Below are 18,442 nucleotides of genomic sequence, written 5' to 3' on the forward strand. Positions count from 1 at the left end.
TTTCAGACAACGCTAAACTGTGTACTTAGTGATGCATACACACTCACCACATACCCATATATAAATATTGATATAGATATATAAATACATGCATATATAGCGTACACAGACACTTAAGCATGACGAAGTTAGCTCGTGAAAGTAGCTCAATGCGGAGATAACACTCTTGAGCCCGCGTCACCTGCAGGAAACAGAGACGTTAACACAGCCCTGTGTGCGTGCAGTCAGGGCACAGAGCCAGCCGAATCTCAGCAGAACACAGGCAAACTACAGCTGCACACCGCTACAGCGCTGTAAAACTCACAGGATCTAATCCGAGGCAAACTACAGCTGCACACCGCTACAGCACTGTAAAACTCACAGGATCCGAGCTGAGGCAAACTACAGCTGCACACCGCTACAGCACTGTAAAACTCACAGGATCTGATCCGAGGCAAACTACAGCTGCACACCGCCACAGCACTGTAAAACTCACAGGATCCGAGCAGAGGCAAACTACAGCAGCACACCGCTACAGCACTGTAAAACTCACAGGATCTGATCCGAGGCAAACTACAGCAGCACACCGCTACAGCACTGTAAAACTCACAGGATCCGAGCCGAGGCAAACTACAGCTGCACACCGCTACAGCACTATAAAACTCACAGGATCCGAGCCGAGGCAAACTACAGCAGCGCCCTGCATTTCCCACACAGGACAATGCAAGTCAGACAACGTAAACCCTGCCGCACAGCCACAAGTACAGCTCTAGTCCCAGTGTGGCCGTGTCGAGCAGCTGGCCGGCTCAGCCAGTTTCTGCGCTGTGTGCTCTGCTGACGGGAGATGTGGACAGACACTCCAATATCTGTTCCCAGTTTCTGTCTGGAGGTCTGCCCCTGGCACTCTCTCCACAGCCCAAACAGGAAATAGTGCTTTTCTTATTTTATTTTATTTATTTTTTTAAAATTGAACGTTCAATTTCAACAAACTAATGTGTCATGTCTCAAGCTCCACGTTCCCAAATTGCGTCCAACAAAACAGCGAAACTGGGTGAAGGCCGAAAGTGGAACAGCTGCGTTACCCTTTACCCAGGTCTGAGACTGGCTCCAACAGCCAGGGTTTCTCCCTGCCTCCTACAGTCTTTCTCTCTCTCTCTTACTGTCTGTCCCTCTATCTGTTACTGTCTGTCTCTCTCTCTCTCTTACTGTCTGTCTCTCTCTCTTACTGTCTGTCTCTCTCTCTCTCTCTCTCTTCCTGTCTGTCCCTCTATCTGTTACTGTCTGTCTCTCTCTCTCTCTTACTGTCTGTCTCTCTCTCTCTCTCTCTCTCTCTCTCTCTTACGGTCTGTCTCTCTCTCTCTCTCTCTTACTGCATTTCAGAGTTGTGAAAAAAGTTAAATTTTTTAGGAGCTCCAGGGGAGCATGACTCACTAATAATTCACTCTCTCTCTCTCTCTCTTACTGTCTGTCTCTCTCTCTCTCTCTCTTACTGTCTGTCTCTGCATATTACCCTTCACCCAGGTCTGAGACTGGCTCCAACAGCCAGGGTTTCTCCCTGCCTCCTACAGTCTTTCTCTCTCTCTCTTACTGTCTGTCCCTCTATCTGTTACTGTCTGTCTCTCTCTCTCTCTTACTGTCTGTCTCTCTCTCTTACTGTCTGTCTCTCTCTCTCTCTCTCTCTTCCTGTCTGTCCCTCTATCTGTTACTGTCTGTCTCTCTCTCTCTCTTACTGTCTGTCTCTCTCTTACTGTCTGTCTCTCTCTCTCTCTCTCTCTCTCTCTCTCTCTTACGGTCTGTCTCTCTCTCTCTCTCTCTCTTACTGCATTTCAGAGTTGTGAAAAAAGTTAAATTTTTTAGGAGCTCCAGGGGAGCATGACTCACTAATAATTCACTCTCTCTCTCTCTCTCTCTCTTACTGTCTGTCTCTCTCTCTCTCTCTCTTACTGTCTGTCTCTGCATATTACCCTTCACCCAGGTCTGAGACTGGCTCCAACAGCCAGGGTTTCTCCCTGCCTCCTACAGTCTTTCTCTCTCTCTCTTACTGTCTGTCCCTCTATCTGTTACTGTCTGTCTCTCTCTCTCTCTTACTGTCTGTCTCTCTCTCTTACTGTCTGTCTCTCTCTCTCTCTCTCTTACTGTCTGTCTCTCTCTCTTACTGTCTGTCTCTTTCTCTCTCTCTTACTGTCTGTCTCTCTCTCTTACTGTCTGTCTCTCTCTCTCTCTTACTGTCTGTCTCTCTCTCTCTCTCTCTTACTGTCTCTCTCTCTCTCTTACTGTCTGTCTCTCTCTCTTACTGTCTGTCTCTCTCTCTTACTGTCTGTCTCTCTCTCTCTCTCTTACTGTCTCTCTCTCAATTCAATTCAACTCAATTCAAGAAAGCTTTATTGGCATGAACATTACAACAACATTATTGCCAAAGCCATGTATATACACACACATAACAAAAAAAGAAGAGGAAAACAGAAAATGGGATAATTATGTTGAACACAAAACAGGACCCTTCCAATAATAATCACAGACAGAAATGGAGCTGGCGTTTTCTTATGGGTGGCCTCACTGGCTGTCCCTCAGGTTATGACAAGCTGCCACAAATTTTGCTGCCAGAGTGGCCAAATCCTTGTTCTCTCCCAGAATGTACGGTAATTTTTTTACCGTACATTCTCTTACTGTCTGTCTCTCTCTCTCTCTTCCTGTCTCTCTCTCTCTCTCTCTCTCTCTTACTGTCTGTCTCCCTCTCTCTCTCTTACTGTCTGTCTCTCTCTCTCTTACTGTCTCTCTCTCTCTTACTGTCTGTCTCTCTCTCTCTTACTGTCTGTCTCTCTCTCTCCCTCTTACTGTCTGTCTCTCTTACTGTCTGTCTCTCTCTCTCTTACTGTCTGTCTCTCTCTCTCTCTTACAGTCTGCCCATCTCTCTATTGTCTTTCCCTCACTTGTACCCTCCCTAGCTGCTTACTGTTTCTGTCCCTCCGTCTCTCTATTTCTCACCTGGATCGACCATCACCCCCCTCTGAATAGGACAGGCATGGTCCTGGAGAGAGGAGGAGTGATGTCTTTAACAAACACAGCCTACTGTAAACAATGAAGTCTCTCTTATAGAACAAACACACATCTGCTGTAAATACTACAGAACAAACGCATAGCTACTGTAAATACTAGCCTCTCCTACAGAACAAACATATCACTACTGTAAATACTAGCCTCTCCTACAGAACAAACATATCACTACTGTAAATACTAGCCTCTCCTACAGAACAAACATATCACTACTGTAAATACTAGCCTCTCCTACAGAACAAACATATATCTACTGCAAATAAGAATCTCTCCTACAGAACAAACATATCACTACTGTAAATACTAGCCTCTCCTACAGAACAAACATATATCTACTGCAAATAAGAATCTCTCCTACAGAACAAACATATATCTACTGTAAATAAGAACCTCTCCTACAGAACAAACATATCACTACTGTAAATACTAGCCTCTCCTACAGAACAAACATATATCTACTGCAAATAAGAATCTCTCCTACAGAACAAACATATATCTACTGTAAATAAGAACCTCTCCTACAGAACAAACATATCACTACTGTAAATACTAGCCTCTCCTACAGAACAAACATATCACTACTGTAAATACTAGCCTCTCCTACAGAACAAACATATCACTACTGTAAATACTAGCCTCTCCTACAGAACAAACATATCACTACTGTAAATACTAGCCTCTCCTACAGAACAAACATATATCTACTGCAAATAAGAATCTCTCCTACAGAACAAACATATCACTACTGTAAATACTAGCCTCTCCTACAGAACAAACATATATCTACTGCAAATAAGAATCTCTCCTACAGAACAAACATATATCTACTGTAAATAAGAACCTCTCCTACAGAACAAACATATCACTACTGTAAATACTAGCCTCTCCTACAGAACAAACATATCACTACTGTAAATACTAGCCTCTCCTACAGAACAAACATATCACTACTGTAAATAAGAACCTCTCCTACAGGACAAACATATATCTACTGTAAATAAGAACCTCTCCTACAGAACAAGCACATCTCTGCTGTAAACAGTGGGGTCTCTGTTGCAGGGCAGAAGAGCGGTTCTTTCAGGGCTCCTGCCACTCTCACTGTGTGTGTTTCTGATAACCGTCTCTCTGATCACCCAGCATCAGTGCTCTTTCTCAACATTACACACAGCATTCTAGATGTGCTGGACCCCTACGAACAGCAAAGTGTCACCTCACAGGCTCCTTCTCACACATACAAGAAGTAACGCAAACACACTCACATGCACGCATACACACACACACCTCCTGACATGCACTGATGCGCGATGTGTGTGTGCACACGCGCAGGCACACACACACACACGTGCATACACACACACACACACGTGCATACACACACACGCATGCACATACATGCTAATGCATGCATGCACACATGCACTTGCACCACATGCACACACACACATATGCTCATACACACACACACAAACACACACATTTCCTGCCAGTTCATCACGTTCAGCAGTGACAGTTATCGTCTCCAACGTCACAGATACCCAGCTGCCATACAGACTGCAGGCTGCACCAGGCCCGCCCAAACACACGCACGCCCCCTCTGGCTCTCTGGGTGAGGTCCGGGAGTCTGGCAGAGGCCATCTTGAAATGAAGGGCTGGAAAAAGTGTCGGGGGGAGGGAAGATTTACTGCGTTTTCCTGTGCATAAAACGCTGTCTGGCGCTCAGATCACAGGCGAGCAGGAAGAGCTGCACCCAGCTGAACCTGCGCCGAAAACGGCAATCTGCTGAAGCATCGCAATCCAGGAGGAGAGAGAGAGAGAGAGAGCTGAGGGGGAGAGAAAGACACGGAGAGAAAGAGGGAGGGAGAGAGGAGAGGAAGAGTTTGAAGGCTGAGAGAACTGAACGGTATGATTAGCTGGTTGCAGCTGTCACATTGGCTCTGGCATCCCCATACCATGCCCTGCCGGTAAAGAACCCTGAAATATCACTGAGACAGATGATTCAGAGGGAGAGAAACAGAATGTGAGGCTGTGTGTGTGCGCGCACTTGTAAGTGCATGTGCATGTGTGTGTGTGTGTGTGCTTGGTGTGTATGTGTGTGTGTGTGTGCGTGTGTGTGTGTGCGCGTGTGTGTGTGTGTGTGTGTGTGTGTGTGTGTGTGTGTGTGTGTGGGTGCGTGTGTGTGAGTTTGTGTGTGTGTGTGTGTGTGTGTGTGTGTGTGTGGGTGCGTGTGTGTGTGTGTGTGTGTGTGTGTGTATACACCTGCCTGTAAGAACAGAATGGGCAGAGGAGACAGAGACAGAAGAGAAGAAGGGAAGACAGGCAGTACAGACAGAGGAGAGAGAGAAGGAAAGAGGAATCTGCCTCCAAATTTCAGTGGAGACTGCAGCACTCAGGGGAGTTAGCCTAACCTAACTGCATTACCATTATAACCCCCCCCCCCCCCCCAAAAAAAAAAAAAACTTCACAACTGAGCAAATACTCCAGAAACATCTTCCCTGAATTCACGTCTCATTCTCTGCTTTGACCCTGCGTTCAGAGCCACAGTGCAGCTGCTCGAGCTTGTGTCTCAGTGACTCTCTCCTGTTTCTGTAAGAGGCAGCACTCTGCAGAAGACCCATTTCAGACCCGTTTCACTCCTGTCCCCAGAGTAAACTGGCACCTCAAACAGGAAACTCACATAAGAAAGAGCCTGGGATGCTGGTGTGTTTATATATTATGTTTGTGTGTGCGTGTGAGATCTTTGATCTCGATGTGATCTATTTTCTCTCTTTCTTCCTGTTCCTTCTTCTGCACTGTCACTCTCTCTAAACTTCCTATGTGAATAGGAAGTGAGCACTTCCTCTAACTTCAGATCTTTCTCTCGTGTTTTAAATAAATATCTGTTAATGCGATGTACATAAGATTCATGGAAGCTATTTTAAAATTTAAGTGACAAGAGACTACGATATATATATATATATCATAGTATTATATATATATATATATATATATATTACATATTCTACTTACAGCAGTAAACCCTATTTCTTAACAGGCATGCACAGCTGGATAGTTACTGAGGCAATTGTGGGTTAAGGACCTTGCCCAAAGGTAGAGCATCAGTGCCCTAGCGGGTAATCGAGCCGGCAACCTTTTGGTTAGGAGCCCTGCACCTTAACCACTATGCTACACTGCACATACAGCAGTAAAGAAACCGGAAATTCCTATCAGGACATGAAAAAAGCTTCACAGACTTGTTAACAGGGAGGTTTTACGCTGTACGCTCGTGATGTGATTCCCCCCGTTAGGTGTGGTTATCTGCTGGAAGGAGAGCTGGCTGAGTTGCTTCATGGAGGGAGGGAGCAGACCAGTGTTAATTTTGCCATCTGATTTTGATTTGGTCTTAGTCTTAGTCTTTGGACTAAAATGCATATTAGTTTTTGTCACATTTTAGTCTTTTAAATTATTATTAGTTTTCGTCTAGTTTTAGTTGACAAAAACTACAGAAGATTTAGTCTAATTTTAGGCAAATGCATTTTTGTCACATTTTAGTCAGTTTGCATTTTTTTTATTAAATCATTACAGTGACCTTTCATCAAGCACACAGGTGTTCTTAAGCCAGCTACATTCCTCAGGTTTTCTTCTCTGGGCCAGGGACTCCTAGCTGTAACCTAAACTTGACACATTTAATAATACAGTAACATCCAGAAAGGTTGTGTCATGCATTGTATGCTGTATAAAGATGTAATATGTGTCTTTTGCACTGTGGAAGTGTAACATGGTTAATCAGTTCACGCAATAAATGTTAAATCCTGCTATTCTTTGGCTGTTTGTCAAATAAATCTGACACTTAATTTAAAAATATTCTTTTGCATTCGGTTGTTTATCATTGCAGTGCAAATGACAAAAAACAACTACAATGAAGTACAGTATACTCAGGGCATATAAACTACCCACAATGTAAGACAAAGTCAGTGCTAATATAGTATAATTAAGTTACTTATATGTTTGGAATAGTAGTGCAAATGACCATCACGGACATACTATAGTGCTGGACAAATAAGGGACACGAGAATGAATGATATGGGCATTGTCACTGTGCATCTGGAACATAGCATTAGCACTAGTCTCAACCCAGAACTGAGTCGAGCAAAACTCAGGCAGGCTATTATCAGAGCGCTGCTTCTCACTTGCGGTTACCACATTCACACTGGGATTAGCGTGAGTGGAAGCGGACACAGTAATAAAACCTAACTAGCATAATATTCACATGGTACATGAAAACAATCGAAAATTATAATAATAATGGTTATTAATTTACAATCTCTCTACGACACAGGCATAACAGGACACTACACTAGCTGACCTGTAAACAAACAGCGCCAACGATCGCTATTGCGGTGGCAAGCTAACCTAAATACTAACAATTAAGTAACACATATTGGCCACCGCTTCATTTGCAATACTGTTCCTAACGACAAATTGAAAAAAAGACAATATTTCCACTGACTTTGTCTTACAGTGTAGGACCTAGCTCAGAATAACGCTAGCATTGCTGGATATCCTAGTTATAAGCTTGCTAACTTGCCAATACCGAATGGCAAGAGCGAGAGTGAGCGCTGTTTGTATCTATGCTGTAGAGTGGGGAAGTAAGAGGCAGTCCGAATTAAGGAGCAGTCCAGCTAGCTAGATAATACAAGGAACATTGACTTAGTAGGTCGTTCATGTAATGTTAACTTACACCCAAAACACTTACCTACCGATATGCACAATTAACGTTAACAAGTCCAGTGAACAAGAAAAGGTAGCCATCTGCTTTTAGCTAACAGTCAAGCCTTTAAGTTGATTTTGCTAGCTATAGAACTTACCCTATCATATATTTCTGATTGGTGTGCCTTCAAATGCCTTGATGTATGTACTGTTTTTCCCACCGATTTTGTACCCACACGGTCATAAGCATGCAGTACATGGTTATGCATATTTTGTAAAGGGAGTGCCTGCACGTAATTTGATTTAAAATTACGTCTGTCTCTGGCATTATTATTCGTCAATGAAAATCGTTCGTTGACTCCCTAATACAGACCTCCAAAACCGGACGCTGGATCTCTCGTCTACCTTCCTCTCTATCTATCCAATCTATCACGATTTTCTATAAAAAAAAAACACTCTACACTAGTTTAGCACTTCACTCAGTATCTTACTGACCTCTCGTAATACTTTTCAATAACTGCTCTTAGCATAGTGATGCACTTATTTGGAAATCCCCCTGGTAAGATGGTCCGCTAAATGACGTAATGTAAAATAATGCACACGCAGACAAACAGTTCAACTGTCCTTTTAAACACCATCTCAGATGAGGTCTGAAGGGACAGCCTACGGTCCTGGTCAGCACACAGCGCTGTTTATGCCATGCTATATGGGTCATGTTGCGGTAAATCAGCAGTGCTGCAGGCTATTTAAAGCCAGCCTGACTGCAGATGGTGCACCATGCCCGCTGGCTGGTACTGTCTCAGGCTGGGTGGATGAGAGGAGTGACTCAGCGCATTGCCGGGGTGTGCTGGCAGGCGCCACGGGTCCAGGCAGGATCCGCTCAGCAAGGAGGCTGAGGGCTGACGGACCGGCCGCAGTAATGGCTGCACAGACCTCTCCTGGTCGAGGCTCTTCATAAATGTAGAAGTAAACCATCCTGATTTGCAAAGTGAATTGTGATTGAGGGACAAGAGTGAAGGAAGATAAATCTCAGCCCCCCTGCTTTATCATGCTGGCGCTAAGGACGCCCTGATCCATCACACCTGGGCTAACGAGGTCCCGATCTATCACACCTGGGCTAACGAGGTCCCGATCTATCACACCTGGGCTAACAAGATCCTGATCTACCATACCTGAGCAAACAAGGTTCTGATCTATCACACCTGAGCTAAAAAGGTCCTGATCTATCACACCTGGATTAACGAGGTCCTGATCTATCACACACCTGGATTAACGAGGTCCTGATCTATCACACCTGGACTAACGAGGTCCTGATCTATCACACCTGAGCTAACTGGCTGCTGATCTATCACATCTGTTCTAAAAATGTCCTGATACAGTATATCACACCTGAGTTTGTCAGAAGGATTGCTCAAAAAATAAAATATAAAACGCTGGATAAACTTAATTTCTACATTCATTATCAGTGTGTGAAATGAAAAGCTGGATGAATTACATTTTCACATCCTTTTATCCTCTTGAACAAGACACCAGACTGACGCCAGGAGGACATTCCCACTTTTGGGAGGACATTATTCCCACTGCTATTCTGGGTGCTCACAGGATAGGCAAGGAGGTCCGTTCTTAAAGCATCACCTGGGAATCAGACTCACTTTGTTCTACTCCGCCTCCAGGCCAGCTGTCAGCTGCTTTCCATTACTTAATTACAGCGTCACTGGTCACTGTTGCTCACTTTGAAGAAATCTGATCCAGAGTCAGAGCAGCAGGAGCAGAGCCAAGTTGGGCTCCGCTCGGTCCGATTAGCAGCGACTACGGACTGGACCCGCTTTCCCTTCGTCTCATTAAGATTCTAACGAGGCGAGAATTCCCGGCCCTCGTTCAGAGAAAACACTTGGCTGAAGCAGTGTGAGTTCAGTGCGTCTGGATCTGAGCCCCCTTCATGAGAGGCTCCCTGAGAGCGGGCTGCCCTGCAACCCGAGCCACTCCTGCCTAATTACAAACATCAAAGCAGACAGCAAAGCGCACGCTAAACTGCCAATTAGAGGGGACTGCAGCCGTGCCAGGCCGAGAGTGCAGCTTCCAGACAGACTCTCCACACAGTCTGTATCATCTTTAATCACAGCACGCCCAGCCGACACCTCCCGAGCTACAACGCACACTTTCTGTTCTACGCTCACACAGCTGTTTCTTACTGTGCTAAACTGCGCTACACTGTGCTACACTGTGCTACACTGTGCTACACTGTGCTAAACTGTGCTAAACTGTGCTACACTGTGCTAAACTGCACTACACTGTGCTACACTGTGATAAACTGGGCAGCAGTGTAGCATAGTGGTTAAGGAGCAGGACTCGTAACCGAAAGGTTGCCGGTTCAATCCCCGCTGGGACACTGCTGCTGTACCCTTGGGCAAGGTACTTAACCCACTGGTGCCTCAGTAAATATCCAGCTGTATAAATGGATAACATTGTAAAGAACTGTAACCTATGTAAGTCGCTTTGGATAAAAGCGTCTGCTAAATAAATAAATGTAAATGTACACTGTGCTAAACTGCGCTACACTGCACTACACTGTGCTACACTGTGATAAATTGCGCTACCCTGTGCTAAACTGCGCTACACTGTGCTAAACTGCGCTACACTGTGATAAACTGTGCTAAACTGCATTACACTGTGCTAAATTGCGCTACCCTGTGCTAAACTGCGCTAAACTGTGCTATCTGTCTGGCCCGAGAGTGAGGCTGTGCCCTGCCTTACTCGGGATGTGAGCTGATTGGTAGATTTTGGATTGTGCCCAATCCAGGCACCATTCCCCGCGAGGCTTCAGATCTCTCAGTGAATGTGTCCTTGCCCCCAAGGGCCAATATGGAGTGACATTCCCTGACACTAAGTTCAGCACATGTTCCGGTCTCAAGCACTGCTCTTAGCAGCACTCAGTACACACACACACACACACACACACACACACTCAGTGACGTTTTCTGGTAAAGAGTTACGACCACACCTCCTGCCATGTTCTGAAGAACAGAACCAGCACCAACATCACCCTCAGAGCTGCACCGTTACATGCAGCAGTGGTGGTACTAAGTGGTGTGAAGTGCTGTTCCCAGACAGACAGACACACACACACACTCACACGCACACACACACACTCTCTCTCTCTCTCTCTCTCTCTCTCTCTCTCACACACACACACACACACACACACACACACACACACACACATTAAACCACAGCCCTGAGCAGGCAATGTGACAGCAGCTTCCAGTTTGCGGGGTGGCTCTTCAGAGGACAGCTCCAGCAGCAGCACCATGAAGGAGCCTGACCCAGGGAGGGTGTTTGGTTGGCCACACCATGCAAGGCCCATGGACTTCTTCAGAAATCCAGCAGAAAGCTTTCCCTGCGGTTTATCCTTAAATGCTTCTCTACCTTTGCAAACTGTTACTTATTTGCTTTACTCCAGACAACAAATTCTGTGTTGCTTCCAATATAGGTTTGTGAAAAATGATGAGCGTACAGAAAACAAATTATCATTTTTGCACAGAAGAACCCTTACTGGAGAAAAGTCTGCAGAGCTGAGCAGCCCTGCAGGCACTGTGGCCCTCCAGGACCAGGGTAGAGTAGCCCTGCAGGCACTGTGGCCCTCCAGGACCAGGGTAGAGTAGCCCTGCAGGCACTGTGGTCCTCTAGGACCAGGGTAGAGTAGCCCTGCAGGCACTGTGGCCCTCCAGGGCCAGGGTAGATTAGCCCTGCAGACAGACAGGTGTCAGAAGTGACTCACCCTGACGAAGTTGTCGGGGAAGAGGCCCCTCCTGCCGTCCACCTCTCCCTCCCACCAGCCTCCTTCATCCTTCCTGATGTTGCTGATGATGTCGCCTACAGTGATGGTCAACTCGTCATCATGCTGGGCCTTATAGTCATACTCCACTATGGCCTCCACTGTGGGGAGAGAGAGAAGCCGGACACCACATCAGCTCACTGGAACCGCAGGACCCAGAGCATACAGGGTACGAAACACAACATCCCCCAAAACATCCCGGCAGTGGGAGGGGGGGGGGGGGGGAGAGGGAGAGAGGGAGGAGAAATAGAGGGGGGGAGGGGGAGAGAAAGGAAAGAAAAAAGAGAGAGAGGGGAGAGAGGGAGAAGGAGAGAGGGACGGCGGGGGGGGGAGAGGGATAGAGTGGAGAAAGAGGCTTTCTTATTGAAAAATGCTTTTTACTGAACTGAAATAGCATTTGAAAGAGGGGGAGGAAAGGAGAGACAGGCTTTTATGCTTTTTGGCTTGTATGCCACTAAGAGGGGAATCCACTCTGACATTCCCATTCAAACTCTGGCAAAAGTTCCCTGAATCAATCACTCAGCTAACTGCCCTTTATGGCAGAGTGCAGGGTGGTGTTTTCTTACAGAGCAAGATTACAAAACAGGAAGATTTTGAATTGAACTCCCTGCCTACAGTTTTTTTTAATGATATTACATGTTCAAAGAAAACTACTAAAACAGTATCCACCAACTCTTACTGTTACAAAGCCCTGAAATGCCAAGAGCTGGGCCCAAAGACCAGTGTTGCAGGCAGACATGGCTTCCATAGAGACCGGTCGTCACAGGCAGACATGGCTTCCATAGAGACCGGTTGTCACAGGCAGACATGGTTTCCATAGAGATCGGCCGTTACAGGCAGACATGGTTTCCACAGACACCGGCCATTACAGATGGTCTCCCAAAAAGGAAAGGCTGAGGTTTCAATACCAACTTAAAGAGGTCAGCGCAGTGCAACACTTCCTTTGAACTTCAAAAAAAACATAAAGAAAAAAAGAAAAGAAGAAAAAATGTAGTCCTGCAGGGTCCAGTTTCCCAGGTTTCACCCGAATGAGGAAAGCAGTCGGATGCAGACACCCCCACAGCCCCTGCTGAACCCTGAGAAAGCTTATACATCCCTGAGGGAGTCAGCAACACTGCACACACTGCTATCGCTAAAGTACCTCTCACTTGCGCACTCGTGTGTGGGATTAAAAACATGCAATAAATATAGTTATGCAATGAAATTACATTTTTTTTTATGTATAAAGCGCTTTGATTTATATTACATGTAGTTCTTGATACTGAAACCTCCCGCAGTGAGTCAGCCGGCAGCTCGTCGCTGACTGCACCCAACTGTCAGACTGCACCCAGGTCTCCATTAAGCTGCTCTCAGAACGCCTTCACAAGCTGCTCACATCACTTTTATAGCACAGAAACAAGCTCACAGCAACACAGTTACAGCATTAAACCACGTGTGGAGGCAGCCATTGGCTGTCAGCCCCCTCAGGGTTTCCTATTGACCAATCACCGCCTTCTGTGTGCTGTGGAGAGCCAATGAAATGCTGTGATATGATGGACAGAGCAAAACTCAGGAGCACTAACTACGCCAGACATTACTTGCTTCAATAATAAAGATTACTTTTAAAAAGGAAATCAGTACAAAAACAAGGAAAGTCACACTTGTGATAAAATATGTAGTATCAATATCAGGCCAAGGATAAGGAAGGAGAAAGAAAACAAGAAGTATTGCACACACACACACACACACACAGCAGCAGACCTGAGACACACAGGTCATATTCCTCTCCAGCATGGAGACGAAGGCTCTCAGACACAGACATCTCTCTCACATGTCAATCTGAGCTGCTCTTTCAGCGCTAAAAGAGAGGAGAAAAGGCCCTTCCTTTGGATGGAATTCATATGGTAGCAGTGCATAAGTATTAATGATAAGTACAGTATTTGTATGGTAGCAGTGTGTAAGTGTTAGGTGTGAGATGTGTGAGTTTGAGCCATATTTTGAATGTGTGCCAGTCCATCTGAACCCGAAACACAAACAGCTGTAGCTGCTACGTGGAAGGTTATTCAAAAAGAGAAGAAAGGAAAGAGGAAGATATAGGAAAGAGGAGGGAGATGACGGTTCCCTCTGAGTGCCCCCCTTCCTCCCTGCCACCCAGAGTGAGGTGACAGGAAGTATGAGTCAGCTTCAGACACCACCTTCCTGTTAAACTGCCTTACTTTAGAGCGTGTGAACCAACAACTGGTTTCACCGTCACCATCCTGAAATTCACAGTGCCTAAAGTCACACTCTCTGTGCTCCTGGAAGTCCCCTAAATGACCCAGAGCCCTACTGTCCACAGACTCACAAAGGGCTTAGCCTGGCATGCAGAGGAACAGGGGCACAAGGGGATGGAGACGGAGAGACAGAGAGACGTCAGAGAGGGACAGCAGGAGAAAGAGAGAGAGCAGGGCAAAGGGGGGGGGGGGGGGGTTGTGGTGTGCGGAGGTGTACGCAGAAAGACAGTAAGGGGGAGAAAGAGAAGTAGAAAGGGAAATAGAGGGAGAGAGACAGAAGGAGGAAGAGAAAAGAGGGACAGAGAGAAAGAGAGAGAGAGAGAAGCAGGGAGCGAGTAGGAGAGGGAGACAGTTGTTGGGTAAATTCTATTTACAGGAATCTAAGCCACACAGCATCCTGTGAGCCTGTGCATTCCTGCGGCTCGTTAGTGCATTATCCAGCCCTGCGGCCGCTAATGCGCACAGCAATGCGCTGAACACAGCCTGCCGTCATCAGGTGACCCCTCCGCAGCCGCTCAGAGTCACACGGCAGCAGCAGGTCACGGGAGCTGCGAGCCCCGCCCCGCACAGGGACAGCTATCTGTGCCACCGCTGTGAGCCAAGGCCAGATCAGCCAGAGAACAGGAAGTGATGCGGAACAGGTTTTCTGTCCATTTCTGTGAGTCTCTGAAACAGGAACGACTAAACACAAGTGCGTTTCATGGTGTTAATGACAATGCACACACACACGCACACACACACACGCACACACAGGCACACACACACAGTCACACACACACACAAAACAAAAGTGAACACAAATTTCCCACTTTGCACAGACTTCATTATAGTAAATGCACATTTCAATTCAAACAGGACCACTTTTGTATAGATGGTAACAAGGCTGCAAACAAAAAAAACTGAACAAACTTTCTGCTAAAGTCAGAATAATCTGTCTTATTTCAAGCGTATAGTTTCATTTGTCAAAATGCAGCATATTTCCTTCTACAGTGATCTGAATTTTGCTAGGTTTTGAACCGAAAGTTAACTGTTTTGAACAGACTTAATGTCTGCAAAATTTGCTGTAGTTGTACAGAATTTTGCTGGTGGTGAACACTGACTGAGAGAGGTATTCATGAATTCATGAAGAAGTGATTGAATGCATTTTGTATCAAAGCAATGCAAAAGTATACACAATTTAGTTCACATAGTCTACTGATATGGTGAATGTGTTAAGTGTTTTGAAAAAGTGGACATGGTACTGAGACGTGTGAAAATGATTGTAAAGAACTGTAGTAATTTACTGGCACAGAAGAACCAGCCCACAGACCAGCCCTGACTCTGTATTTATGCAATCCTGTCGCAAACACACTGTCAGATGTTCGGGGTTGCACACGCGTGCACACGCACACACACACACACACACACACACACACACTAAAGTTAGTCTGCACAGACAGTGCCTAACACAGGGGCAGTGAAAGGACACATGGTCAGAGCAGTAGTTTGGGGGGGGCACTCATTTACATTTACATTAGGGCTGCACTGCATAGCCGTTGCGATATTTCGAATAGCTATTTTTTAGCGCAGTAACAGCTATCCCCGGTATGTAGCATTAGGTTTATTCACGTATTGTTTTCCCTTTAGTCATACCTGATGCCGGAGCATACCTCCAAAGTTCAGTGAAATGCTTCCGGGGCAGAAAAATATCACTTGTAACTCTGTGTTGGTTAACTTACCTATTAGCTTTGAAAAACACATAGCATATGTTTTCACTCTTTATCTTTGTAGCCATGTGTTACTACCTACCACATGGAAGCAGCATAGTGCTGTTGCTGTGATATCAACATTGAATAGATAGATACGAGTGGTTTCCCCCGGAAGCATTTCACATGGCCTCTGAAAACTGGAGGTGTGCTCCCACATCAGGTATGACTGGAAAACAATACGGGAATAAACCTAACTCCGCATACCGGAGCTGTTATTGCACTAAAAATAGCTATTCGATATATCGTGACGGCTATATCGTGCAGCCGTAATTTACATTTATAAATTTGGCAGACGCTTCTATCCAAAGCAACTTACAAGTGAGGCAGAGTGCAACAGAAGGTTGCATTCTGCCTCTCTTAAAAGCAGAAAGCCATATAATGAGTCAACAATATCAGAAGCGCAAAATGACCAAGTTTCAACAGCTGGCCAGATAAGGTACAAGATAGCTGGTAGAGGTACGAGTGCATGAAACCAGTTAAGGTGCATGAACGAACACAGTAACACCACATTCTGCATCCCCCCCACCTCCATCCAAACACCCCCCCCCCAACCCTGCTTCCAGAATGTTCCTCACTGCACAGAACGAGCACGCAGAAGGAGAATATTTAAGCCAAACTCGCCTGCAGTCATAACGAGTGCAGACCTCTGAGAGCAACTATGTTCAGCCTCTGCTCTGAGGCTCACAAACACTGAGCATCTGCGAGCAGCAAGGTGAGGAGGACCTAAAACACACACACACACACACACACACACACACGCACACACACACGCACTCACACACGCGCACACACACGCACTCACACACGCACACACACACACACACACACACACACACACACGCACGCACTCACACACGCACACACACACACACTAACACACACATACACGCACACATACTCACACTTACATGGATAATCAAATTCACACTCAAGCACACACACACAATAACACACAAACACATTTCCACACCCTGACGCAGATTCACATAGTGGGTCGATGTCTTGCCCTCCCAGCAGACGCTTGAAGTCTGGCTTGAGGGTGTTCTCCTCGCAAAAGGATTCATTTAATCAATGTACCAGCAGAGATAATAACAAGGACAGAAAAGAGGTGATTAAAAATCCAATCTAAGCAACCGGCTCATCATACCACTGAGAGCCTGTGGGGTCTCTACATTGAGAGAGACACTCCCACTGAGAGAAATACTCCCACTGACAGAGACACTCCCACCGAGAGAGACACTCCCACTGACAGAGACACTCCCACTGAGAGAGACACTCCCACTGACAGAGACACTCTCACTGAGAGAGACACTCCCACTGACAGACACACTCCCACTGAGAGAGACACTCCCACTGACAGACACACTCCCACTGACAGACACACTCCCACTGAGAGAGACACTCCCACTGACAGAGACACTCCCACCGAGAGAGACACTCCCACTGACAGAGACACTCTCACTGAGAGAGACACTCCCACTGACAGAGACACTCCCACTGAGAGAGACACTCCCACTGACAGAGACACTCCCACTGACAGACACATTCCCACTGACAGAGGCACTCCCACCGAGAGAGACACTCCCACTGACAGAGACATTCCCACCGAGAGAGACACTCCCACTGAGACAGACACTCCCACCGAGAGAGACACTCCCACTGAGACAGACACTCCCACTGACAGAGACACTCCTACTGAGACAGACTGTCCATGAAAGATGCTCCCACTAAGGCCGGGGCCACACCAGTTGCGTCGCGTGTGTGACGGTTACATCGCTGAACTGCTGCGGCTCCCGCGGGTGTGTTTGTCCACACCGCCAGCTGAGTTTGCCGTTGATAATGGCCATCAATAACAGAATGTTTGATTTAATTTCATTATAAATTTAATTTAGCTTACACAGACAAAGGTTAAGAAGCATGTGCTCAGTTGTGAAATGATAATAATAAATAATTAAATCAAATATACAGCAATCCCTCTTCACTTGGCCTGGCTCAGTTTAAAAGCAATTTCCATGGGGGGGTTTCGGGGTTCTGTTCTACAGGTTTCCAGGGGTGGGCTTATTGAGAAGTATCGCGGGACCTTAATTTACATTATAGGCGCCAAACCAAATCTAAAACTGTATAAGCAGATGTTCTGGGTTCAGTCTCTGTTGAATCAGAAGTGCTGTGCGTTTGTCTTGCCGCTATATCTTGCTTCAAGTTCGATATTTTTTTCCCCTTACAAATGGGAAAGTAGGCTCCTCTGTTATTTGTTTAATTAAAATTTAATTCGTAAAACAGCATGTTGATCATGAAGAAAATAAACTGCCTGGGACAACTTATTATCCTATTTTCTTCTTTTTTATACGTAATGTTACTTTAGTTTTTTTATTAGGCGACCTTTCTATTCGCATTTCCTAAATAATATTAATGTGGTTAATTCATTTTTTCGTTGGTTTTTAGCGTGAGTTATAGACAGAAGGAAAGCCATCACACTTCATCTTTTGCTTTGAATGCTCCGGAGGAGAAACCGGTGAAGAATGTGGGTTCACCCAATAAACCAGAGAAGGAGGCAACTTGGAGCTTTTCCCCATCTGGCTGCTGAACTGCGTCTTGATAAGGAGAAACACCTGAAGTATTTCAGATTGAGCGCTGAGCAAATGGATCATCTTCTTTCCTTGACTATACAGTACACAAGTTGCCTCACCTTTCCCCGTTAATAACATGCGATTACTAAAATGGTTAAAAAAAAAAAATGTTTATATTTTTTTCATGTCTGTGACATATAGCCTAGACATTGAAACTACAGTGAAAGGTGTCAGGTATGTAATGTGCTGTATGATGTCAATATGACTATCAACAGATCATTTCCACTGTCTATTTTTGCTGATTACAGCGTGCATCGCACG

At 45.7% G+C, this 18,442-nt stretch overlaps 1 protein-coding gene across 3 annotated transcripts in view; it reads right to left on the reverse strand.

Moving 5' to 3' along the window:
* sh3kbp1 (SH3-domain kinase binding protein 1) overlaps positions 1-18,442 on the reverse strand; it is a 79,715-nt gene that overhangs the window by 42,051 nt on the left and 19,222 nt on the right. For all 3 annotated transcript variants that reach the window (XM_036521821.1, XM_036521820.1, XM_036521819.1), the window contains exon 2: positions 11,498-11,655. In XM_036521821.1, coding sequence (XP_036377714.1) covers positions 11,498-11,655 — 158 coding nt within the window. The remainder of the gene's footprint in view (positions 1-11,497; positions 11,656-18,442) is intronic.

The sequence above is a fragment of the Megalops cyprinoides genome, chromosome 2, assembly GCF_013368585.1.
Source record: "Megalops cyprinoides isolate fMegCyp1 chromosome 2, fMegCyp1.pri, whole genome shotgun sequence".
Classification (NCBI taxonomy): domain Eukaryota; kingdom Metazoa; phylum Chordata; class Actinopteri; order Elopiformes; family Megalopidae; genus Megalops; species Megalops cyprinoides.